The 26,106-nt window shown below is 27.8% G+C and overlaps 8 protein-coding genes across 8 annotated transcripts; 6 read left to right on the top strand and 2 right to left on the bottom strand.

Annotated features, from left to right (window-relative positions):
• Window positions 1–1,856: 1,856 nt before the first annotated feature.
• OCT59_027530 (uncharacterized protein) lies at window positions 1,857–3,686 on the top strand (the record flags this gene model as incomplete). Its single annotated transcript, XM_066137041.1, has 1 exon — window positions 1,857–3,686. One exon carries the CDS (start codon window positions 1,857–1,859, stop codon window positions 3,570–3,572), a length of 1,716 nt encoding a protein of 571 aa, XP_065993468.1. The 3' UTR covers window positions 3,573–3,686.
• Window positions 3,687–4,815: 1,129 nt separating this feature from the next.
• Window positions 4,816–5,383, top strand: OCT59_027529 (uncharacterized protein; the record flags this gene model as incomplete). The annotated part of the gene is made up of 5 exons (XM_066137040.1): window positions 4,816–4,818; window positions 4,953–4,978; window positions 5,049–5,095; window positions 5,157–5,192; window positions 5,277–5,383. 5 exons carry the CDS (start codon window positions 4,816–4,818, stop codon window positions 5,381–5,383), a joined length of 219 nt encoding a protein of 72 aa, XP_065993467.1.
• Window positions 5,384–5,640: 257 nt separating this feature from the next.
• Window positions 5,641–7,179, bottom strand: OCT59_027528 (uncharacterized protein; the record flags this gene model as incomplete). Its single annotated transcript, XM_066137039.1, has 1 exon — window positions 5,641–7,179. The coding sequence occupies one exon, from the start codon at window positions 7,177–7,179 to the stop codon at window positions 5,641–5,643; it is 1,539 nt and encodes a 512-aa protein (XP_065993466.1).
• Window positions 7,180–7,664: 485 nt separating this feature from the next.
• OCT59_027527 (uncharacterized protein) lies at window positions 7,665–12,933 on the top strand (the record flags this gene model as incomplete). Its single annotated transcript, XM_025317803.2, has 9 exons — window positions 7,665–7,922; window positions 8,066–8,138; window positions 8,232–8,413; window positions 8,501–8,834; window positions 8,907–12,029; window positions 12,104–12,182; window positions 12,264–12,432; window positions 12,517–12,675; window positions 12,754–12,933. The coding sequence occupies exons 1-9, from the start codon at window positions 7,689–7,691 to the stop codon at window positions 12,931–12,933; spliced, it is 4,533 nt and encodes a 1,510-aa protein (XP_025177576.2). The 5' UTR covers window positions 7,665–7,688.
• A 1,887-nt stretch (window positions 12,934–14,820) lies between these two features.
• Window positions 14,821–15,936, top strand: OCT59_027526 (uncharacterized protein). The gene has a single exon (XM_066137038.1). The coding sequence runs from the start codon at window positions 14,862–14,864 to the stop codon at window positions 15,864–15,866; it is 1,005 nt and encodes a 334-aa protein (XP_065993465.1). The 5' UTR covers window positions 14,821–14,861; the 3' UTR covers window positions 15,867–15,936.
• A 2,029-nt stretch (window positions 15,937–17,965) lies between these two features.
• On the bottom strand, window positions 17,966–18,867 carry OCT59_027525 (uncharacterized protein; the record flags this gene model as incomplete). The annotated part of the gene is made up of 4 exons (XM_066137037.1): window positions 17,966–18,220; window positions 18,275–18,517; window positions 18,591–18,671; window positions 18,817–18,867. The coding sequence occupies 4 exons, from the start codon at window positions 18,865–18,867 to the stop codon at window positions 17,966–17,968; spliced, it is 630 nt and encodes a 209-aa protein (XP_065993464.1).
• Window positions 18,868–21,552: 2,685 nt separating this feature from the next.
• Window positions 21,553–22,688, top strand: OCT59_027524 (uncharacterized protein; the record flags this gene model as incomplete). Its single annotated transcript, XM_066137036.1, has 1 exon — window positions 21,553–22,688. One exon carries the CDS (start codon window positions 21,553–21,555, stop codon window positions 22,558–22,560), a length of 1,008 nt encoding a protein of 335 aa, XP_065993463.1. The 3' UTR covers window positions 22,561–22,688.
• Window positions 22,689–24,171: 1,483 nt separating this feature from the next.
• Window positions 24,172–24,769, top strand: OCT59_027523 (uncharacterized protein; the record flags this gene model as incomplete). The annotated part of the gene is made up of 3 exons (XM_066137035.1): window positions 24,172–24,225; window positions 24,429–24,479; window positions 24,647–24,769. The coding sequence occupies 3 exons, from the start codon at window positions 24,172–24,174 to the stop codon at window positions 24,767–24,769; spliced, it is 228 nt and encodes a 75-aa protein (XP_065993462.1).
• Window positions 24,770–26,106: the final 1,337 nt, after the last annotated feature.

Below are 26,106 nucleotides of genomic sequence, written 5' to 3'. Positions count from 1 at the left end.
GTGGAAATAAAAAATAATTAAACAAAATATATGCTGGAGATCACAATTTTCTCTCGGATGATCATATTTAACAAGAATAATATGTCCGAAATTTTCATAGGATTGCTAAGATTTATTTGTTTCGCTAAATTATGCACAAATCGGATAAATGGATCATTAACTAGTGTTTCAACCTTTTATTGTATATTTTTTGTGGTAAGCACAAATTGGAATAGATCATTACGTAAAAAAATGATTTTTCGTCGCGGAAATCGATCAATTAATAAAGTCTAACACCATTCAAAGATCACCAATCATCTTGACAAGATATTTCTGAAGAATTACATTGTATATTTCGTGTTCTATATTGGCTGCAACGAAAAATAATGCCCACAAACCCACACTCGCTACATCATACGACAAAATATATAGCCATGTAAAAACGCGTCTTTGGTTTATTATTTGTATAAAAAAAATTACATATTGCGATTCATACTACGGTATTAAAAAAAAATATTATAATTCTTTAAGGCTTATTGCTAGAGATCTTATTAGTAAAGAATATGTTAAGAAATTGTGTATAGGAACCATGGATAAGAGAAATATGCCAAGCACCTGACCCCTGTGTCTTAACATTAAGTAATGATTTATATATATATATATGTGGTACCACTTTTTTTATTAAATTTAAAATTCCCTAACTACCCCAATAATACAGTATTATGGCAAATTACATCATTAAGAATATTGTCTTTTTGTAGATCTCGATGCATCTGATTCGTGTACTTTGTTAATTTCTCTGGTCCAGAATCTTGGCTGCAATATTTACCTTCCTTACAGGCGGTGGTTTGGGTTCTTATTGTGGAAAGAGTTCCATTGCTTGTTTTCCCGGTTTGTCGATTTGCCCCCGGAATTTCTGCGAGTGCTAATTCCATTTCCGAGTTTGTCTTCTGTTAACATGTTGTCTGGTTTCTTAAAAAAGAATTTTATAAGTTTTACTACATAACCAATCATATACATGAAAATGAAGTAGTGGACTTACCAACTGATCTTGTTTGAGATGATCCATTTTCGAATTTCAGATTCATTAGCACTTCTTCGTGTTCTTCATATGGTCTTCCGACCTCAACCCACTTATTGTATTTAATTCACGGGACATTTCAAAGATATTTTCCTTGCCCCTTCTAGTACTTCTTCCGTAAATTGAGGAAAAAGAGAACGGGAAAGAGACTCAGACATATTTACGATTTATTCTTGTAGTTTAAGAAAGTTGTGAGTTGATGTGATGTGATGTCATTTTATGGTTTTTAAATATACTTTAATGTAACACCAACTCACATGTGATTATAATCTTGTAACCCCTAGCGCCGCCTTCAAAAAATGGTAGCCGGATTTATTTTGCCGGGTTACATATAATATTTATAATATTATGGATGTGACAATTAATGGGCGGCAATTAGAGTTTTACCATATAAAAAAATTCTAGGTCCACAGAATAATTATAAAATTGAAGAACAGCTAGGATGTGACGACGCTACGTGACAAATTCCTAACCAAATTCCCTTACCCTAAACCTAACTCTAATCCTAACCCTAATTCCGGCTACCATTTTTTGGATGTCGCATCAATTTCACATACCGACCTAGGTCGCACAGAATCGATCATAATTTTTCAGTTTTACGAATCATATGTCAAAATTGATCAACATCTGAAAAAAGCTCGAATGTTACACAATGCGGCGTTAGAAATCAGGTTATTTTGGGCCAAATTACATCATAAATGATATATTTATTCGCACAATGAGCCAATGTGGTTTTCAATTTAAAATCAATAATATTCCCATTTGCTCTACCGATATATATTTTTTATAAAATAAAATGACTTGTCAACTTACAACACTTCCTTTCGACTGTTTACATGAAATTATCGAATATCTGGAGAAAGATAAAACTACTTTACATTCATGTTTATTAGTTAATCGTCTCTTGTGTGAAATTTCTGTTAGAATTTTGTGGAGGGATATTAGTAGCTACAAAAGCAATAATGGTTCATCATTATCATTTTTCAATACAATAATTGCTTGTCTTCCCAATGAATCAAAAGAATTCTTAAATAAAAATGAGATTTTTGTTTCAACACCTACTTCAAAGTCACCTTTGTTTAATTATGCAGCATTTTGCAAAATCCTTTCGATTTCTGATATTGACAGGATAGTTAATGAAGCTCTTATAAATACACTATCTCTTAATCCGCATAGTAGTAGTAGGTTATGTGATAGTTATTATCTAGTCACGAAAGAAATTGTCAAGATGTTCATGAATCAAGCTTCTTTGAAAATATTGACTTATCATGATCCTTATTACTATTATCCAATTAATGGGAATTTTTCTTTCCCTTTTTCCGGAACAAGAAATCTTTCAGAATTTCATTGCAATTCAAATCTTTCTTCTGATTTTTTTCATCAGTTATCCCAGATATGTCATAATTTACAATCAATTTCTATATCATTTGAAAATGATGTTTCAAATAAGTTAAAAGAATTAATTTCTTTACAGAATAATTTAAAAAGTTTAACTTTAAAAGTTCGTTCTGATACTAGTTGGGAAAATATTATACCTTCTTTAGCTAAACATTCTAATACATTGATAAAATTATCTCTTTATAGTGATGATAATAATGATAATTTACCATTTTCATTCATAAGTTTATTTACAAATTTACAAGAATTTATATTTTCATTCTCAATTCTTATACCATATGCTAATACTAAAGATTTTGAAAAGTTACAATATGTTAATTTTCCTAAATTACAAACTTTAAAAATTCCTTATCTATGTCCAAATCCTGAATATTTAATGAAATTTTTAGAAACTAATGGAAAAAATCTTACAAATATTTATATATGTGAAGGGATATACTATGAAGGGAAATTTAATACTGGATTAAATATGAATGGCTTGAAAGGCTTGAAAGGCTTATTAAATAAAAATTTAATTTTATCTATTGCAAATTTTTGTCCAAATCTTAAAAGACTTAGTGTAAGAATTAATCCTGGTGAATCATATGTATTAAGAATTATATTTATTAAGTGTCAATATTTAGAATTCATTAGCATTTGGTGTGAGGAAAAAAGTATAGCTGGGACGATATTTGAATTTATTGAAACTTGGGCATCAAAATATTTTTGTGAATTAATATTATATAATTCAAATTTATACTTGATATATCCAGTAGATTTAGAATCATTTCTTATAAGCTGGAAGAATAAAAAACCAGAAAAATTACTTAAATTAATGTTTATTAGACAGAGTAATATTATTAGTGAGTATGAAGAGTATGAGAAGTATATTAAGTATAATATATATGAAGGGGTGTATTATATTAGTTCAAATTATTATATTTTTGACAATATGATTGATTATTATGAGATTGATGAGGATATTATTAATGATCTGAAACATAAGTATAGTTATGAGTTAAATTATTATGATCAAAATTTGAAAATAATTGAAAAATATGAAAAATTGGGTATTATTAAATCTAGGATTGAGTGTATAAAGGATGAAGAATTACACTATTATTTTTATTATTGATGTTTTTTTTTATAAGTTGTTTCTGTTATGAGCTCAAGCAAAAATATATTTTATTTTATTCATCTTATATTTTTTAGATTTAAGAAATTTCAATAATATTTCTATTAAATAATATTCATTATTTATTGTACGGTGTTGCATTTATGTTTGTTATATTGTTAACGTCACGAAATGTTCATTTTTTTTTAATGGCTATAGAGTAGTAGATTATTATTATCAAACACCTCATACTTTAACTTCTGTAATACATGTAAGGTTTATAGCTTCCTGGAGAAAAAAAATGCAGCAAATCTCGGCAAAATACCAAAAAATTTCTACACCTTGGTCATAATCAATTCGCCTATAACTTTTATTATCAATTATTTCGCATTTTGAAAATTCTATTCGTTATAAATTAAACTTGGGAGAGAGAGATAAAGAAAATAATCTTTAGCCGTTTATTACGAAAAACAAAAAAAAAAAGAAATTTATTTTACTATTTTATTTTTTGGTTATTTCTATACTATCTATATCCTCAGAAAAGATATTGGCTTCGTTGAGGAGTGTGATCATGATAACCAAGTAGGAACTTAGTGTAGAGAAACCGATTGCGATAATTACGCTGGCAGAATACTCACAGGAAATATATATCGAAGAATGAGATTTTTTTTTAATTAATATGTCACTGACAGACCGATCAGATAATGTTGATCAATCGATAATCATTTAAAATCTATTTTACTTTTTTTCTTTTTGTAAGACTCCCAGTCTTGTTATAAGCTTCGAAACCCAGGTAATATTGAAACTTCTTTAAAGAAATTTTACTACTTATTCTCTTTATATTGTAGGTCTTCAGTTAAACGTTCCGTTCTGACGCCATTTCGGATGATATAGTTACGTCTGTTTTCTTTTGGTTATTTGAAGTTTGCTTTAAATAACGTACTAAAATTCCCTTTGGCAATAACTTTAAAGGAACGTTTGCAAACAATTTTTTTATTTTTTATAAAATTCCAATGCCGGCTTCGATTATGAAAGCCTGAGTAAATTTCCAAAATTGTTTCAAAATTCTTCCAAAATTGTTCTTAAAAATGTTATACTAACTTTAGATCCTGTGAAAGCATTCACATATGAAATAGTACCGAAGTATCAATTGAAGAGTAAAAGTGGTTCGTTGTGAAAATTACCATTTTTTATTCTATTCTTTATAGAAACGTTAAATAATGTTTCTTTCATTACTTTCATTATTGCATCGATTGGAGAGTTAATGGTAAATTTTATCAAGAAATTTAATGTTTTTGTTTTCTTTTTTAAAGAAATGCTTAATAACGTTTCTTTTTGTAGTAGATTTAACTTTGGTCCTTGATTTTTATTTTTTCTTTTTTTTGTAGATTTCGGGTTCAGAATTTTGAAAATGCCAAAATAATAAAGTATCACAACACTTATTATAAAATTAGTTTATTTATTTTTTTAATGTTTTTTTCTTTTATTTTATTGCAGGCATCAGAATTTGGGTTCAGGAGATCTGAAAACGTTAAGTTCTGAAGGTACGAAACTTCGTCTATCTTTTTTTATTAAAAGAAATAATTCTTTCATTTTTTTTTGTAGGATTTGGAATTTTTGGTTGTGGGATATTGGATATTGGTAAGTTTCGTAATTTTGCAAAGCTTTGTAAATGTTATTTACTTGAAACATTTTCTGACATTTTCGCTTCTTTTTTTTTCATAGATTTTGGGTTTCGAGTTTGGGATACTGGATATGATCAGTTTTTGAACGCTTCTCAGAGTAGTATAGATGTTAGCATAGACTTCTGTGTAAACTTTAGTATTAAATGATACATTTATTAATTATCGTTATCATTGAATAAAACAATCTATAAACGATAAAATAATTAACGTTATTTAACACAATCTTAATAGCATAGTATGTAATTCCATTTTATAAAGGTTCAGTTTTCTGAGTTTAGAAGTAAAACAACAAATGATAATAATAAAAGGTATATGTGACATCTTAAAATTTTAATAAAAAATATTACTGATACTACACCAAAAAATATTACAGAAACGAATAAAATACATAAAAAAAAAATCAATTATAATGAAAAAAATGAACCTTGATCTACAAATTCATCATAATAACTTTTAGTTCCAAATTTAACAATACCTAAATTTTCATATTTTTCCATTATCTTTCTATTTTCTTCATTTTCTAAACAAGATCTGTTATAATTGTTATTATTAACGTCAAAAATAATTAAAGAAAGTAATTTTTTTGGTGTTCTATTATTCCAACTTATAAAAAATGATTCCAAATCTTCTGGTAATACATCTGAATCGAAAAATTCACGTATTTTTAATTCATAAAAATTATTAGGTGAATGGTTTGCAATAGTTTCTAGTACTTCTTTTTCAGATAAATATTCATGATAACTTTTACCACACCAAATTGTAATGCTTTCTAAGTATAGACAACTAATAAGTATAGTTCTTAATATATCTATTTCACTAAATATTATGAAAAGACTTCTAAGGTTTGGACAAAAATTAGCAACAGATAAACTTAATATTCTATTATTTTCAGAGATATAAAATTTTTTAAGATTTTTTCCATTATTTTCTAAAAATTTCGTTACATGTTCAGGTTTTGGACTTGAATCAGGAAATTTTAAAATTTGTAATTTAGGAAAATTAGCATATAGTAAATCTGTAAAATCTATAACTACTACTCCATCAAAGAATGAAAATATAGATTCTTGTAAATTTGTGAATGAACTAATAAATGATAATGGTATATTATTAATAAGACCATAAAGTTTAAATTTTGTTACTGTATGAGAGCAACTTATTAAAGCTGGTATAATATTTGTCCAATTTGAATTATAAATTACTAAAGTTAAATTTTTTAAATTATTCTGTAAATAAATTAATTCTTTTAACTCATCTGGAACATCATAATAAAAATATATTAAAATTGATTGTAAATTATGACATATTTGTGACAGCTGATAAAAAAAATTAGAAGGAATATGTGTACTGCATTGTAATTCTGAAAGATTTCTTGCACCAGGAAAATAATCAGGAAAATAAGGGAAAGAATTATCAAGATTATAATGATGAAGATATCTAAAAACCAATTTTCTCAAAGAAAAAATTTGGTTTGCTAACATTTTGATAATTTCATTTACAACTAAAATAGTTTTTTTTATTTTTCTTTTTTCTCTGAATGGTAAAAACAGATTTTTCACTATAAGTAAAAATGAATTATCAGATGGTTTATCTTCAAAGACAGTAGAAACTAACATTTCAATCCTACTAATTGAAAGATCTCTGCAAAATCCTGCATAATTAAACAGTGGTGGATTTGAAGTAGGTGTTGAAATGAATATTTTATTTTTTTTCAAGAGTTCTTTTGATTCATTAGGAAGACAAGCAATTAATGTACTAAGAATTGATGATGCTTGTCGTTGTTCATAAATAACTCCATGATAATCGCAAAACTCTCTCCATAGAATTCTAACAGAAATTCTACACCAAGAACGATTAACCAACAAACATGAATGTAAAGTGGTTCTATCCTCCTCTAAATATTCAAGAATTTCATTTAAGCAATCAGATGAAAGTCGACAAGTCATTTTTTTAAAAAAAAAAATAAAATAAAAATTTTTAGTGCTTGTAATAAATATAAGGAATTTCAGCATTGCACTAACGCCGTCCATTGACGTTATTGTGTAACAAAAATTTGCTAGATCATATTACTCAAAAATATCGCATGATCACATGTTCACGTGTTAGTGCATAACTCTGTAATGCGGGCCAAAAGTCACGTGCTAGTTTCGGTCATAAATTCCTATGTCTCTAGTATTAATAATATCATTTGGACTTTGCAAAATTTAAATAAATTAATTGGATTAATTACAATCAATTAACAAAAATGTTATGATCTGCACGAAAATATTGTATAGGCTGTTTCAGTGTATTACCAAAAAATTTAACTATTTTGGCTGCCGGATGTTTATCCATCCATTCCGTTGTAACACACGTACGAACTTGCAATCATTGTAAATATAAAATAACTTCAAAATACGTTTCAATTTTGGTTTTTTTTTCCTTTTTCCTAAAAAAAAATAATTAAATATAGAAAATGTCAGATAAAACCAAAGTACAAGATTTAAATTATTATATAAACTGGTTGGATAAGTTAATTACCGAAGAATATATTAAATTTTATGAATATTCTGAATTCAAAAGTATTCAACGAATAGGAAAAGGTTCATTCGGGAAAGTTTATCGTGTTAATTGGAAAAATTCTGATCGTATTTTCGCTTTAAAATTTTTTAATAATGATGAACTTACTCTTAAAGAAGTTGTCAAAGAGGTACGAAAAGAACTTTTTTGTTATTATTATTTAAAAATATTTTGATTAAATTATATACATATATGTATATATATAATGTTCAATGCTTTATAATTAATTATATTGCATATATAATACTCATATTACTGTATGTTATTCAAAAGTTAAAATTGCATAGGTGTGTTGATGACCATGATAATATCATACGTTTATATGGAATAACAAAAGTTACAGAAGGTGAAAGCATTTAAATAATTATAAATGATATTTGAATATCTCTCTTACCCTATAATAATTCATAAACAATTTTCTATATATATATATTTTCAGATATAAACAATCAAATAAAAAATTATTCCTTAGTCTTAGAATATGCTAACGGTGGTACATTAAATACTTATTTAAAAAACCATTTTAATGAACTTGATTGGAATGACAAATTTCGTTTAGCATGGCAATTGGCAAGTGCTATAGAATATTTACATGATAATGATATTATTCATCGTGATCTGGTAATTACATTTATTCTTATTCATTTTTTTTTTATTAATGAATTACTATAATAAAGATTGATATTCCATTTTTTTTCGTAATTAAAGCATGAAAACAATATACTCGTACATCAGAAAAATATCAAATTAGCGGATTTTGGTTTATCAAAAAAAATTGCTGAAGCATCAAGTAGTACGTCACAAATACTTGGTATAATACCTTATATAGACCCAAAAAAATTCAAAGATGAAAATTATAAGTTAAATAAAAAATCTGATGTATATAGCATTGGAGTTTTAATGTGGCAAATCTCGAGTGGATATCAACCTTTCTCTACTAAAGGTATAAAGTATGATGCATGCTTAATGTTTTCCATATTAGATGGTAAAAGAGAAGATATTATTGATGGAACGCCTAGTGAATATAGTAAATTATATAAAGGTAATAAACAAAAAATCTAATATATTAAATTAATATTAAAAATAGCTAAAAAAAAATATTTTTTTTTTTTAGATTGCTGGAAATATGAGCCGAATGAGCGTCCAGATACTCAAGGAGTTGCTTTAATTCTTAAAGCGATGATCTCGTCCGAACCGGATGATGATATTGAAGAAGAGAAGGAATGCTGTTCGTCAGAAAAAAGTCAATCAAGTTCGAAATCAATCAGAGGGATAACTATTGATAGTAATTATGATTTAAAGTTGGATAATGTTATTTCATTCTTAAATAGTGATTATGAAGAGGAAATTGAAGACATTCCATCAAGTGCGACGACAGAATCATCAATGGATATTAATCTCAAATTAGAAGAGGATGGATTTATTACACCAGATGAAAAAGTAGAAAAACTTATAAAGGCATTAACTGAAACAAAATATTTATATGCTCTAAAATCCCTTTTTGAAAATTTACAGATCTCATTTTTTTCTCAAACCTTAATAAATTCACTTAAAGCATTATCTGATCCTATTTCATTTAATAATTATTCAAAAGAATGCGCACCAAGATTAGAGTTACATCTACGAACTTGGATAATAGTTTTAGAACGAATATGTTTTTCACCAATAGTTCTTAAAAAAGTTTTACGAGATGAATTATATGATTCTTTATCAAAATTTGCTGAAATTTATCACAATATAACACAAGTTACTCAAAATCAAGTTATGCGTAATTATAATATTGATTTTTTATTGATTCACTTGCGAGATACACTTCATAGTTTACATCATAACAGTATTGCATTTCAAGAACTTTTAAGAAGAGTCAAAGATTTGTTAAGAAATACTCTGAATATTATACCATCAAAAGTAACTATATCGAATGATAATAACTTTTTGTTAATGCTTACTCAATTATGTCAAAGTATAAGTTTTAAATATTCAGTAGCATCTTATTACGTTGATTGGAAAATCATGTTAACAATTCAACATAATCTTTTTAATTGGTCTGAAGGTAGCGAAAAAATTATTAGTAGAAAATTTGGTGAAATGATTTTAATGGAATATCTTTGGAACTACTTGGAAAGAGAGTGGACCAATAAGTATATTTTAGATTCTCAAACTGAATTTGATGAAGTATTAATTAAATTATCTAAAGAATTAGAAGATAGTGATAGTCTCTTAAATGAACCTACAAAAAATGAAATCCTCACATTACCAGATACATTATGGTTTGGATTGTTGGATCTTGCACAAAATCTTATTCAAAAATCTACCCGAAAATCTACATATGGTCTTTGTTATTATTTAGCAATAGAATCACTTAATAGAGCTCCAAATGACTTTATTCAATTTAAAGCAATTGAAATATTATTACATTTACATAACATTAATAATGAATTATTTTCAATGATAGAACATGATCTTGATCAATATATTCAAAAATTAAATAAAATTAATGTAACGGATTCTTCAGAAAAATTTCAAATATTATTAAAATTTATTAAAGAAAAATGCTTTAAAGATTTTAATATCTTAAATGATAAGATGAAAAAAGAGAAAGGAAAAAGTTTAGAACAAAATGTTCCCAAACAAGAGCAAAAGAAAAATGATATTAACATTTTAGATTTTATTGCAATTGAAATGACTTGTTCAATTAGCAAGGAACCAACAGACCAATTGTGTTTTTTAAAATGTCAACATATGATTTCATTAAATAACTTGAATAAGTTTAAACAAAATAATAATTCTAAAGATCTTAAATGTCCTGAATGCCGAGAAATAATTGAAGAAAATGATATTAGATATCTATCACAGCAAGTTATTTATAAAAATCTATACTCATATTTTTTTGAAGCTGGATTCATTTTACCTTCAATAGAATCGGATAGTAATCATGATAATACCAATTCTGACAATTCTGCTGACGAGGAAGAAGCTGACATTATGCTAAATAAAAAAATGAAAGTTATTAGAGAAATTAAAGAAATTAAATTAAATTCAAGATTATTACAACTAATGTTTCAATCAAAAAAGCAAAACCCAGCATATCAGAATGTTATAAAAGAATTAGAAGAAAAAAATTACGAGCAGGCTATATTAAAATGTAAAGAGTATGTAGAGAAATTCCCCAAAACTTACACCATGAGATGCATTTTGGCTTATGCTTATAGAAATATTCATTATTATGAAAAAGCAAATTTATATTTAAACGAAGCTATTAAATTAAAGAAAAAAAATCCAATAGCATATTACATTCGTGGGGAAATTTTTTTCAGACAAGGTCAATACGAACTTGCAATATTTGATTTAAATACTTCAATAAATTATAAGTTCAAAAATAATGTATCCATAATATTAGGTAATAGTTATTTCCTTAAAGCAGAAAATCAAGAAAAGCACCAAGAAAAAGATAATGATTATAATTGTGCGTTAAAAAATTATAATATTACATTGAAAGATAATCCATCCAATTATTTATGTCTTAAAAATTGCGCATATATTTATGCAAATCAAGAAAATTATTTGAATGCTTTAGATATGTTGAATAAATTGTTAGCTATTATTAAACAGAATGATTCATTAATTTTATGCTACTATGGAGAAATTCTTAATAATTTAAAAAGATATGACGAATCAATAATTTACTTTACAAAAGCGTATAATATAGATCCCGAAAATACTCATGTCATAATTAAAAGGGCTATTACTTATTATCTTCTTCAAGAATATGATAATGCTTTGTTGGATTTAAAAAGGGTTATAAAATTAGATTCCTCAAGTTGTATAGCATATTATTATAAGGGATTAACGTATTACACTATGGAAAATGTTAATAATGCCCTCAAAGCTTTTGACAAATGCATAGAATTAGATCCCAATGATAACTTATCAAAAATGATCACTTATCATTTAAGAGATTTGTCAGATGACAATGATCTTAATATTCCTAATATTAATGATGATAATTCATTACTTTTTATGAAGTGTAAAATATATATTAAATTAAAGAAATATGATGAAGCGATGTTGGATTTAAATAGATTATTTGAATTAAATAATGATGATATTTCATTTACTTATTTATTACGAGAGTATTCGGATTTTTGGTCGTACTTGTGTGATTATTATGAAATTAGTAATAATGAATTCACGGAACTTGGAATTGTTGACAATTTTAGTACTTATATGTATAAAGGTAATAATTGATATTTAAATCTCTTATTTCAATTTAATTATATAGTAACACATATTTTAATTATTATTTTATAGTGAAAAATGTTTTTTTTGTTTCAAACCTTATAAATCTGAACTGTAAATTTTATCAATTTCTTGAAAGTGATTCAAATAGGTAAACTTCATTTCTTCAGTGTTATAATTATTTACCAATTAGAATTATTTGAAATGAAATTAATTATTTTTTCATCTAAAGTTTATTGGGACAGGTCTTATCCTTTAAAGATGAATCACTCCCTATAAGTTTACCCAAACTTACTGATACTCATGAAATATCTTCATATTTCATAACTTGGAAAATAAATGTCAAAGAAATATTATCTAAAAATTGTTTTATAAAATTTGTAATTGTAGAAGGAAAAGATGTGAGTTTGTTAACTGTTGAAAAATCTTTTATTTTTGTTTTACTAATATTGAAGTATTTATGAATATATTACTTCAAATATCAGAACGCTGAAATTTTTTCGCAAAAACATGTGCTAAAATATGAGGATGTGTTAAAACTTAGTGGATTAGGTTGGATTGAATATACACTCCCATTTACATCAAACACGAATTATACAGAATGGCGACCTTCAATTGAGTCTAATCCTCATTCTATTATTTTGGTACATGTTTATTGAAATTATAATTATAATTAATGATTATTGTTGGTTACTAATCAATGTTCTAAATTTATTTTAAAGAAAATGGATTATGTTCGATTAATACGATCTAAAAGAGAGAAAATCTATTTTCCTAAAATGGGCCATTTCTTACCAATTCATAAATTACATCCGAATGTTCCAGAAACTTTTAAGGACAAATATTTTTCAAAGAAGGATATGGAAAAACTGGTCGAATTAAAAGACATTATTAATCATTAACTTTTATACTGTATAAATAAATCAAATATTTATATTATAAAACAGGTTTTTATTTCTATGCATTTGCATAAAATACCGGGTGTGTCGATAAATTTTTTGAGAAAAATTGTTCCTAGAAGTATTTTGTGAAGGATGCGCAAAACACTATAAAAATACCTATAATAAAATTAGTTCCATTTTTAATGTTGTGATGAAGTTTTTTCCTGACAGCTTATGTAAAATTCAAAAGAATTTAATAAACTAAGGAGTAAAATTTTAAGGCTAACCCTATTGAAACCCTAAAGAACCAAATAAATAGTGTCAATATATACACAGTGAAATTCTATATAATGGAACCATCCATTCCATTAGTAAAATTTGTCAAAAATCCGTTATATCAGAATTCTGTCATATCGAGGGTAAATTAATTATACGTTAGTCAATTCCGTTATATCAAGGTTTTACTTATGATCCGTTATATCGAGGTTCCAGAAATATATATATAAGGGTCAGGTTTGAGTTTGCCTAAAAAGATCATGAAAATCTTTCCTTTTTTAGATAATTTTAGATAATGCCAGTCAGAATTTTATTTCCTATTATAGTAACCGACCGGCATTATCATAATTCCGGCCCTGAAAAAATGCGTACAGCTCCTAGTAAAAAATTTTTTTCATCACCTGACCCCTATATTTATATTTCTGGGTCCTGTTCCGGTATATATAAATTTTAAAAATTTCAGATTTAAGGAGAGTATGTTGAATAAAAATTTGTCAATGTGGTGTCTTCATTACACCCATAAGACTATAGGACGTTCTTCCATCATTCAAGAAAATAATACCGTACCGCACTGCCTATACAGTCTGATCTCGATGCAACGAACCCACGATGTAACGAACTCTCGACTTACCGAACTTTTTTTTTAAAAACCAGTATTTAAAAACATCTTGATATACCGAACATCATATAAACTTTGTATAACGTATACCGAACTTTTATTGATTCACCGCGTATTATAAAACATAGTAAAAGAATTTTTGATATACCGAACTCAGTCACATGATTTGCCAATTTCGCCTGAAATTAATTAATTTCGGCCAGAATTAAAACCACTTAATTTTTGCCTAAATTAAGACATCTTAATTCTGGCCGAAATTGGGATATTAATCACGTGATTTTCTTTATATACCGAACTTTCACTGAAAAAACTTAGGGGTTCGGTATATAATAAAAATTGGCTTTACCGAACTCTACTATATATCGAACTTTTACTCCCAAACCGTGGGTTCAGTATATCGAGATTTGACTGTAGTTTCCCAAAGTTAGTACCCCCACGTTATAAGACCCAGGATTTTACTAGAAATAAAATTTTTACTCTCAATTAGTACCCCCCTTTAATTCTAGTAACTTTAGCTTAATTCTGGTTAAAATTATTATGTATCCCCCTCATATAATACCTGGTATCTAAGTACCTACGGGTATTATATAATTTTTAAATCAGTATTTTGTATAATACCTGGGGTATTATGTGCAGTGCGGTACGGTATAAAAACCAGTGGTAAACCTTTTGACAGCGAAATAAGGTAAATATCAATTGCGACAAAAAAGAATGCTTTTATAGCCACAAAATCTCGCGAATTATGCGTCTGACGCATATGTGACAGATACTGCGTGACGAATAGGATTTTGCCTCAGATACTTATGAAATATGGAACACGGAGGGTGACGACTGACGACCGGTGATAGAAGATCACGTGATTATTCGTGACATTTTTCAATCATGTAAATATGTAATTGCTTCAAATATCACATGACCATGTGAACTATTTGTGAATTTTTTCACATGAAAAACGAACCGTATTAATAAAAAAAAATGATATAGTATATAAAGTATATTCTTTGTTACGCTCCGGACAATAAGATAACTGCAAAAAAAGGATAAACAATAAAAAATGTCCCAATTATCTCTTGTTGCCTCTGCAATATCCTCTATACTTGATATTCCTGTAAAAACTTATGATGAATGTATAGCTAATGGATACACCATTTCACCTGAACAAATTTTAGACCTTAATTTCATTCATAATATTTCTTTAATGTATGTTAAAAATGAAGTTAATGAAGTTGAAGACACTTACCTTACTTTCACCACCCCTAATCTTATTCAAATTTTTGTCATAAACCTTTCTGGAGACAGTCAGGCAATATTTGTGGATACACATAACACTGTTCTTGAATTGAAGTATATTATTCAAGATAAGCTTGAATATGATATCAAACTAATACGCCTTGAATTTGCTAATAGACGATTAGAAGATCATAGAACTTTAAGATCTTACAACATTCAGCAAGGTGATAATGTACATATTTCACTTCGACTATTGGGAGGGAACTTTAACATGGATTTCTGTGCTATCAAAAATTACTGCATTATCACAGAAGATCTTTTAGATCCTAAATATGATTATGATTTCACGAATTTAAAAGATAACGGAAAAAAATATTATCGTGGGAAGCGAGTATTGTATAGAAGACCGAATGGATGGATGAGAATAGCCCTTAATGTTTCAAAAAAATACGGTCATGATGATAAATGGTTGGGTTGCGTTGGCGATAGTCCTTATGAATGGCCGGTTTCTTATCATGGTACAAAACAAGAATGTTTTAATCCTATTTCCGATGAAGGTTATCGTCTTGATAAAGGAAAACGCTTTTCATATGGAAAAGGAATATATTCAACTCCTATAATTGAGATAGCTGAAGGATATGCTAAAGAATTTGAACACAATGGTATTTCATATAAAGCTGTTTTTCAGAATAGAGTTAATCCTGTAGGGATTAAAAAACATAAAGGTGGAGATTATTGGGTTACACCTAATGAAAAAGATATTAGACCATATGGGTTGTGTGTGAAAAATAATATTCAAACGATAGTTCTCCAAGATAGATACCAATAACATTATGGAATTGTATTCAAAAATATATATATATTTATAATATAATATTAATACTATTCAAATTACAAAAAAGCTTTTTTTTTTAAAAAAATGCGCTATCAACTTTAAATCCAATATGCTAAATATATACCCTAGTTCCTGAGTTTGGATCAATCCAGAAACTTTAACAATTTTAAAAGTTCAAACTGAACAAAACTCCAAACTGATTAAAAAGATCAGACCGACATTATTAACGTGAATTATAAAATGACCGTTACTTAACGTTTCTAATGCCCTACCTCTGGTTTCAAGAAAACGAAGTAGAACTGAAGTGGAACCTTCCTATTCCCATGTTCAAGGTTACAAATTTGGCTAATAATTTTTAATTTCCTAATTTGAAAAAGATTAAAAAGGTAAAGGCGAAAAAGAGTGATGAATTAAAAATATACTATACCGTATTTTGCTGTTAGTAAACACTAACCATATCGGCTGATTGGAAAAATCAAGCCAATTAATATTTAAGCTCAGTTGATGGGCTCATTATAAAACTGATGGGTTACTTATTGTCATTAGCAAATAAAATTATGGGAGACTTACGTACAAACTGGCCCGAGTTATGCACTTGCACGTGATAGCGTTAACGTTAATTATCGTACTGTAATTTTATATTTCTTTCTGACTATCTTTTACAAAGAAACTTTACTTTTTTAACGTTTATTTCAAAAACGTATACTATTATACTTTGCGAATTAATGTAAAAAATTGCTAATACTGAATAATATTAGTATAAAAATGGCACCTTTTTATTAGCAATTGAGTGTGGGTTGGGAGCGTGGGTTGGGAGTGTGGGTTTGTGTGTGGGTTGGGATCGTTTTATTCTTGTAAAACTAATATATTTGTCACTTACATAATCAAGATTTTATGTTCCATTCCACAATTCTGGGAAATAATAATATAATTTTAACTAAAGAATTTGTTACTATATTTCTATATATACTTTCATTAGATTGGTTGTAGATGAATCAAATGGTATAAATTATTTATCAAATCTCAATATTATGATTTATAAAAAAATTGTAATATTGTAAAATAATTTTATACCATTTTTGTTATACACTAGAATAATATTGGTATATATCATTGGATAAAATAACTGACGCACGTCGAGTTTGAGTCTAATCAATCTGATTATTCTGATATTTTTATTTTTAATGTGATAGATAAATTTATTTAATAATAAAAATTTATTAAGCCTGGAAAATTTAATAATTTAAGCAAAGAATTTTTAGTGCTTGTAATAAATATATGGATTTTCCGAATGTCACGCGCCATTCATTGACGTTGTGTAAGGAGATTATGGCAAGCCGTTCAGGTCAAAAGTTTTGCTGCTATCACAGCAGGTACCTGTTACTTTCATGACAGATATCTGCGTTTTTCACGGCAGATTCCTGCTGAATTTGTGGCTGAATTCACAGCAGATAACCGCTGGATTTGCGGCAGAACTTGTAGCAGGTACCTGACAGGTTACAAATATGGTATCGTATTTTTTCTGGTTTAAATTTTTTTCTTGGTTTCACATTTATAGTAATATTGGATCCAACCGAGTTTATTTCCTTTTCAGAAATGACCTTCATCTCATAATTCTGCCCGTCGCAATAAATTTTGCTAGAATTAATCGGTATGTATATAATAAATACATCATGTACACGCGGGTTTAATTTTACAGTTTTCAGCATTTTTAATCTGCTTTTTTTAATTAATTATACCGGAAATATTAAAAAAGTATGGGAAAGCCAAAAAAGTCTTGTGTTACATAAATCTATCATGGTGTAAATGCAGTAATTATTATATATTTCACATTTTAACTTTTGTATTTTTGCGTGTTTACCTACACGCTATTTGTAATAAAAACGTTTCTTTTTAGCAATCAATATCAATTCGCATTTATGATTTTTATTTTATTTGTAAACATAACGGATAACTTTTCAGACCTACTAATTCAAGAGTTTCTAGAGATACTTTATTGTGTAATTCATATGCAATGAAAGCTATTTATGTTATATTTAATGAGTATAATAGTAACTATCTATCGCGAAAGTTCTCTAAGAACAAAGTTAAAATCAAAGTGTCCATCCACATCTAAGTAATAGATGTGTATTCCAGTTATAAGGATAATAAATTTGGTTATTATTTGCGTCCCAATGGATAGCATATAGAGGTCGGTTTGAGATGTTGTTTTGGGCAATTACAGCAACTGAAGCTTGTTGGGGATTCGGGTTTCGACGAATGGATTCAGGTATAGCAATGCCGATATATTCAATCCCAATCCAATGTTGTTGAGCATGGGTAATCCTATTTACTGCATTTGCTCGGTCCTAATCTCTATATATATGCAAGAATTCAGATCTGATAAGTCTCAAACCATTTACATTTTTCCTAAATAAAGATTTAATACAATTACATCTACCCATACGTCGGGGAGGACACCTATAAATAATAGGTTTAATGCATTGTCTACGCGTCGGTTGAGTGTGCCACACACCAACGTCGGGTCGACGTTCTATGCCTCTAACAATACATATTCCGTGATTTACTACATACCGGGCTGGATTGTGTGCTTCAGCCAAATTCGCTAGTCGACGATGGATAGCTTCCTTGGCACATCCATCATACTAAATTATAAATATAAAATTTCTAGGATTAATAAATGATATATACGGGCGTGTAGGCTATAATTGAACTTACTTTAATAAATAAATCGTTTCCAACCCTGTCAGCATTATATTTTGCATGTATTGCTTCAAGTATAGGCGCGCCAACACTGTTCTATCTAGTTCATTAGGAAGAGGGACCTTGACGACATCACCTTTTGGTTTTCGCTCCAATAATTGATCAATTATCGCACAGATCTGTTGCAGTCGCTCGTTAGCCATATTACTATTGTTCTTAAACAGTATTAAACGTCGCTTACCTGATTAATTGTAGATATTCGTCTGGTCTCTCGGGTCTCCTCAAATGACATTTCTACACCTTCTGTTGCGACGCTCTTATTGAAATAAAAGACAAAGTTATTCGAAAGTAAACACGAGAACACGAGAAAACGCAGAGTAGGATATAAATCTGTAAAGTGATAAAATGAATTTTTAAAAGTCTATTTTTTCAAGGAGTTTTGAGAAAATTGAGAAAGTTTGAGTATATACTAGCAGTTACCCGTTGCTCCGCACCGGGACCAATGAGTTTGTTTAAATAGAAAATTTTAGTATTATAATGTAATACCAAGTAAATTAAAGATGGTTACAGCAAGTTTTTTGTTTATAATTAGGAATTTAATTTAGGTAATAATTAGTTAACAAAATAATATGTGCTAAATTATAATTATAATATTAGAATGATATAAATTATATTGGGAATTGGTAAACATCGCCTGGGTCTTCGATCATGCGGCAGATTTGTCATATTTATTTGTTTATAGAATCTCATTTCATTATAGGTTCAAGGTTCGTTTTCTCGGTTATTTCGGTCTCGAGGTATTTTTCTTTTTTTCTTTTTATTTCTAACTTACATCCTTACATTTTGTTTCCTACTAACTCTATTTCATTATTTTTAGGTCTTTTAGTCTTTCCGGTTCTGCAATTAAGGTTCAGTTGTTTTTCACTTTACATTTCGTTTCTTATTTTTATTTTTTTTATTTTGTTTCTGTTTCGTATTTCGTTTTTCACTAATTTTATTTCATTTTTTAGATCTTTTAGTTTTTTTCGGTTCTACAATTAATAAAGGTATGTTTTTTATTTCTTATTTATTTATTTATTTATTTTATTTTGTTTCTATCTTATATTTCGTTTCTTACTTCATTTTTTTTTACTTAATGGTTTATTTTTTACTTGGTTTCCTACCATTATCTTTTGCTACCCAACCTCCTATCATGATCATTGTTTTATTTTTTATCTCTCATCATTTTTCACCTCCTATTACTTCTTATTATTCCATTCTTTTCGTCTCCCATCACTCCTCTTCACCTTCTCATTACTCCTCTTCATCTTCCCATCACTCCTTTTCGTCTCTCATCACTCCTCTTCATCTTCCTATTACTCATTTCTCCTTTTTACTTCCTAACACTTCTCATTACTCTTTTTTACTCCCTTTCATCTTCTATTACTTCTCATTACTCCATTGTTATTTCATTTTTTATTAGCATACTTTTTCTTGATCATTGTAATTTACTTATCTTTTCTTTTATTTGTATCACTTCATTAAAAAATAAAATACAGTGATTTTTTTCTTTAAAATCGTAAATGTGCGATTTAAAATTTAATATTTACAAAATTTTATTAGATAAGATTATTTTGGATAAATATGCTTGCAAAAAATTTTTTTTTTTAAAATAGATGTTTGCGATAAAATTTTTAAGTTTAGCCTAGCTAAGTTTGAAAAAATCAGATCAATAAATTTATTCTTTATATATTGTACATCATGTGACATTTAAAAAAATCCAGGCGACAAATCACCCAGGCAACGTTTAGCAATTCCCGATTATATTTACAACAATGTAGTTATTTATATTAAAGATTTGACGTTTAATTAAGGTTTAAGGAATTGTGAAAAAATAATTATCAATAAAAATTGATTAACTTTTTAGAAGTATTTTCGAAAAAATTTTAATATTGTGAAAAATATTACAAATATTATTATTAATTAATTATAAATTTTATAATTATTTCTTATTATTTTATAAAAAAATTTATGTAAAAAAAAAACCAAAAAATAGTATTTTAATTAAAAAAAATAATAACGTTTATCAAATAAGGCGACATAAAGGTAAAAAATTGGTTCTTATATCCCGGCCGGGTCAGAGCGGGGAATCTTAAATTTTTATTTTTTTGTTAACCAATCAAATTGCTCTAAGCTATGTCACATGATACATTAAATTTGTACGCATATCTTATATATCTGCCATAAATGCCTAACATTTAATGAACAATAAAAAAAAAATTTTTTTTTAAAAAACTACAATTAAACATGAGAAATAAACTTGTAATTAACTTGATATATAAAATCTGTCTGACTTTTTATTGAATTGCTATATTAAAATAAATGTTACATATGAAATCTTCCGTATTACATGATCGGATGAAAAAAAATTTTATTCTAAAAAAAAGTAAAAAGCCGTGCGGCCGGGTTAAATTGAAGCAAATTTTGATATGAGAACCAATTTTTTAACTTTATATTGCCTAATTGTTATAATCGAAAAAAGTCAAAAAGTATTTAAAAAAAAATCAAATAACAAAAAAAAGTCATAACGGGAAAAAATATTTATATAAAAAAAATTACGTGTTTAGTGGATAAAATTAACAACAAATGATCTAAACAAATGATCTAATTTCGGTAACAATATTGATGATCTGCAATTCGGAATTCATAACTTGAACTTACCGATATTAACCTAAATAATCTAGAAAATAAAGAACAAAAAAAAACTTACGCTAACATGGAATAGATTAGGCGCAAGCAGAAAATATATTACACAATTCAAAACTATTTATACATGCTAGTCTAAACGTTACGATTTTTTTATGTATTTTTTTAGTTATATAATATAGATGTAGATTTAGTACTAACCGTATTAATACTCTCAATAAAAAAAAAATAATATAAAAAGTAGACTCCGGACAATAAGATAACGGCAAAAAAAGGATAAACAAAAAAAAAAATGTCTCAATTATCTCTTGTTGCCTCTGCAATGTCCTCTATACTTGATATTCCTGTAAAAACTTATGATGAATGTATAGCTAATGGATATACCATTTCACCTGAACAAATTTTAGATCTTAATTTCATTCATAATTCCTTAATGTATGTTAGAAATGAAGTTAATGAAATTGAAGACACTTTCCTTACTTTCACCATCTCTAATCTTATTCAAATTTTTGTCATCAACCTTTCTGGAGACAGTCAGGCAATATTTGTGGACCCACATAACACTGTTCTTGAGTTGAAGTATATCATTCAAGATAAGCTTGAATATGATATCAAACTAATACGCCTTGAATTTGCTAATAGACGATTGGAAGATCATAGAACTTTAAGATCTTACAACATTCAACAAGGTGATAATGTACATATTTCACTTCGACTATTGGGAGGGAATTTTAACATGGATTCCTGTGCTATCAAAAATTACTGCATTATCACAGAAGATTTTTTAGACCCTAAATATGATTATAATTTCACGAATTTAAAAGATGATGAAGAAAAATATTATCGTGGGAAGCGAGTATTGTATAGAAGGCCTTATGGATGGGAGAGAATAGCCCTTAATGTTTCAAGAAAACACGGTCATGATGATAGATGGTTGGGTTGCGTTGGTAATAGTCCTTATGAATGGCCAGTTTCTTATCATGGTACAAAAAAAGAATTTTTTAATGCTATTGCTGGAGAAGGTTATCGTCTTGATAAAGGAAAACGCTTTTCATATGGAAAAGGAATATATTCAACTCCTATAATTGAGATAGCTGAAGGATATGCTAAAATATTTAAACACAATGGTACTTTATATAAAGCTGTTTTTCAAAATAGAGTTAATCCTGTAGGGTTTGATGAACATAAAGGTGGAAAGTATTGGGTTACACCTAATGAAAAAGATATTAGACCATATGGGCTATGTGTGAAAAAAGTTCAAACAATAATTCCTCAGTTTTTTTATGACTTGATTTTGTAAATAAATTTTATATATTAAAATAACTCAATTCCTCCGTATTTTATTTAAAAAAAATTCGAATTAAAGTTGTGATAAAACGTTATCATTTTACAAATAATATTAAAATAAAATAATTGCTTATGGTAATTACAATAATGCGTACTCATTTCTAAATTTAATTTCTTTATTCTCACCATAATAGATACTAATCTTCTTTGTTAACATTATGGAATTGTATTAAAAAAAAAAATGAATAAATAAATAAATAAACCATATATAACAAGGTAGTAAAGGTAGTAGTAACGTATCGACACCATATAACAATTAATTAAAAGTCCGCTAAAACTAAAATACTATTCAAATTACAGATATCATATCAAAAAAACTTTTTTTTTTAAAATGTGAATACTTTTGCTAATCATAAACACTAGTTCCTAAGTTTGGATTAATAACAATTTTAAATTCAAACTGAACAAAACTCACTGGTTTAAAAGAAACACTCAAAATCAGACCGACGTGAATTATAAAATTAATGTTAATAATGAATCAAAAATTGATCTCATGTTCTACCTGGTTTCAACAGAACCAAAGCCCTATTCCCATGTGTTCAAATTTGGCTAATAATTTTTAATTCTCAAGAGCAATCTATAAATTTGAAAAAATTAAAAAGGTAAGGCGAAAAAGAATGGTGGTATTCAGTCAACCAGTTGAATTGAATATACTGAGATTTTTACTATACGCTTGTACCTGAACAAAATATTTTTTTTTTTTATAATTATACAAAAATGGCACATTTTTATTAGCAATTTAATAAGTTTCTATAGGGGGATCATTTTATTCTTGTATTATATTTAAACATAATTAAATCTAACTAATAAAATTTATTTGTCTCACAATTTATTTAGTATATACATGTATCATTGGAAAGGGTAACTGACGCACGTCAGGTATTGATTGAAGTTTCTCATTATTCTGATATTTTTGTATTACACATTTTTTGATAAATTTCTTTAATAATAAAAATTCATTAAGCTTGGAAATTTTAATGTTTAATTATACCTTAATGTTATGTGACGAGTGGCACGCCGCACGCGTCAGGTGGGCATCCTGTTAGATATAAATATTATAATATATAAGGTTTGCAAGTTATTTTTTTTAAAAAATAGTAATTTAATTTATAAAGCCGTGCAATGAGTTATTTTTAGAAAATCAACTTTTTTTTCTATTTTTTTTTTTAAACCAATTTATCGGTAAAAAATTTATGCGACTAAATAAATATCGTACGTTTCTACATATCTACAGGACGAGACAACTACTCCGGCTAGTTACGACGTATATATTATATACGAGTATAATTTAAGATTCTGTAGGTTTTTTTAAGAGGTTTTTTTAAGCAAAATGTCTTTCGATAAAGGTAGGTTCAACATATCTGAGTTCTGACTTTCTTGCATATCTTATCTATGAACAGAAACCAGCGCGTATTTCGAAGAAACGCGTTCTGCAAAAATATCCTATAGTAATTTCATGTGTAAAAAAGAAATAATAGTCGAACAATTTAAAGATAAACCATGGACAGACAAAAATACCTTTGGAAGAAATGTGACGAAAGACTTATCGAAAAGTTTATTTATAATGTGCGGTCCCGTTCCTGCAAGAGATGTGGGAATTCCAACGGGTTACGTTCCTGTAAGAATCAGTGTATTTATGGAGTATGAGGTTGCGCTCCCCGCCCTCGTCTTGAGTGTAGGGTGAATTTGAAGAAGCTGCGTTCTCGCGATAATATGAAATATGGAGTTGCGTTTCCCACCTTCCATCGCTCATTGACTATATATATATTATATATATGTATTATAAAACAGATTATATATATATATTATCTTTTGTTGCAGTTGAAAAATGAGATAACGGACAAGGCTATTTGGATGATTGAGGAGAAACGGGTAAGAAAATTAGTGTTCCGTTCATGAAGAATTCGACTGGCAGCACATTGGTTTCTATCTAATAGATTAGAATCAAACGAAAGTGCGTGGTTAGGAGAATGGCTATTACTAAATCAAATGATGATGGCGTGAGTTGAAATGTGTTTTACGTAATTCATTTTTAAAAGCTACGCTTAAGTAATCAACTCAAGATACCACATCTGAGACCACGCGAAATGACTATACCTACACCACGAAAACCAACCCTCAGCGAACATTCTATACAATATTTAGCAAAATATTTTCGATAAATGTTAACAATCAACGTATAATCAGGAAAGATGATCGAGTCGATGTAATTCCAGAAGAAATTTGTGGCTTGTATATGTATTATTAGTAATAAACATCAACCTCGATGTTAAATCAAATATTTATTAAAGATCTCTTTACTTAATCAGAGAAAGGTGCATCCAAGAGTACTATAATGACTCCATTGATTGCTGATTATCAATTTCGGAAGGTTTGTGAAACTATTCTTTATGACTTTGTTTTTTTCCAGGACTCTAATGTGTCCTCTTTCTTGGAATGGCCGACTAACTTATACTGATTAAATTCAGTTTCTCTATGATCAACGAAAATACAATGAATCACAATATTGGGGAAAGGAACACACCGTAGATAGGATTGTTGCTTTATTCAAAGGAAATTTAATCATTTTACAAAGAATACATGTTTGATTGGATTGAAGTGCAAGCTGACTGTATTAAAGATGTGAAGTTGTTTTCCAGAGTTTGATTTAACATTAAATAAAGTAGATGGTATTGGTATGAAAGTCGCAAGCAACAAAGAGATTGTATTCATTGAAATTTCAGGAGGTCCCGAGAATGCCATTTTAAAACATGTAAGAGAGGACACCGAGGGCGGTATCTCTACTCAGAGATTACCTAGATAAGAGCGCAGAAAATGTTAAGAACTTGCGCACATTTACAGTATGGTTCAGTGTATTGGTAGTATACTTAGTGTGATGTTATTACTAGTTTCTTTGATTGTTAAATTCTTACATTTGTGAATTATATTAGTGACGAATTACACTAAGTGAACTTCGCCCTAATAGAAAACATTTTTATACAGTTTTACAAATAAAGTCTGCGACATTACGTTTCTCATTAGATGAGATTGTAAAGTTCTTGGAAGTCTTTCAGCTGCTTTGTGCATTGGGAGTGAATATTTTCTAAACGTTATGTTTTCATGAGAGCTTCAGTCTAATGATTTTTAGGATGGACCGAGGCTGGACCTAGGCCCAAAATTATCTCTATTGATAGCTAAATGTGTGTATTAAAGGTGTCTTTTATCACATTAATACATTAGATATTACATAACATTTATTTTTATTTTTATTTTTATTTTTACAGAACAGTAGTAATAAATGCATATTATATAAACATTTATTCATTTTTATTCATTTTATGATAAAAAAATAAATACTACTGAGAAGTCACGTTATTTACCATCTAATTGAATTTCTGATAGCACGTGACGAGAAACAAATGATATCACGTTATCGCGTAAATTATATGTGACCATTCTGATATATATATGGAATGTATCAACGTAAGTGCATGCTTGCTTGGCTTAGTCCGTTCAGTTT

The sequence above is a fragment of the Rhizophagus irregularis genome, chromosome 7 (genome assembly GCF_026210795.1).
Source record: "Rhizophagus irregularis chromosome 7, complete sequence".
Taxonomy (NCBI): Eukaryota; Fungi; Glomeromycota; class Glomeromycetes; order Glomerales; family Glomeraceae; genus Rhizophagus; species Rhizophagus irregularis.
Note: the sequence above shows the minus strand (reverse complement) of the source record. Positions and strands in the feature narration are given on the sequence as shown.

What these genes read in the sequence shown, in the direction of transcription:
- OCT59_027526 (XM_066137038.1), top strand. Translation starts at nt 14,862, where the DNA reads ATGTCCCAATTATCTCTTGTTGCCTCTGCAATATCCTCTATACTTGAT.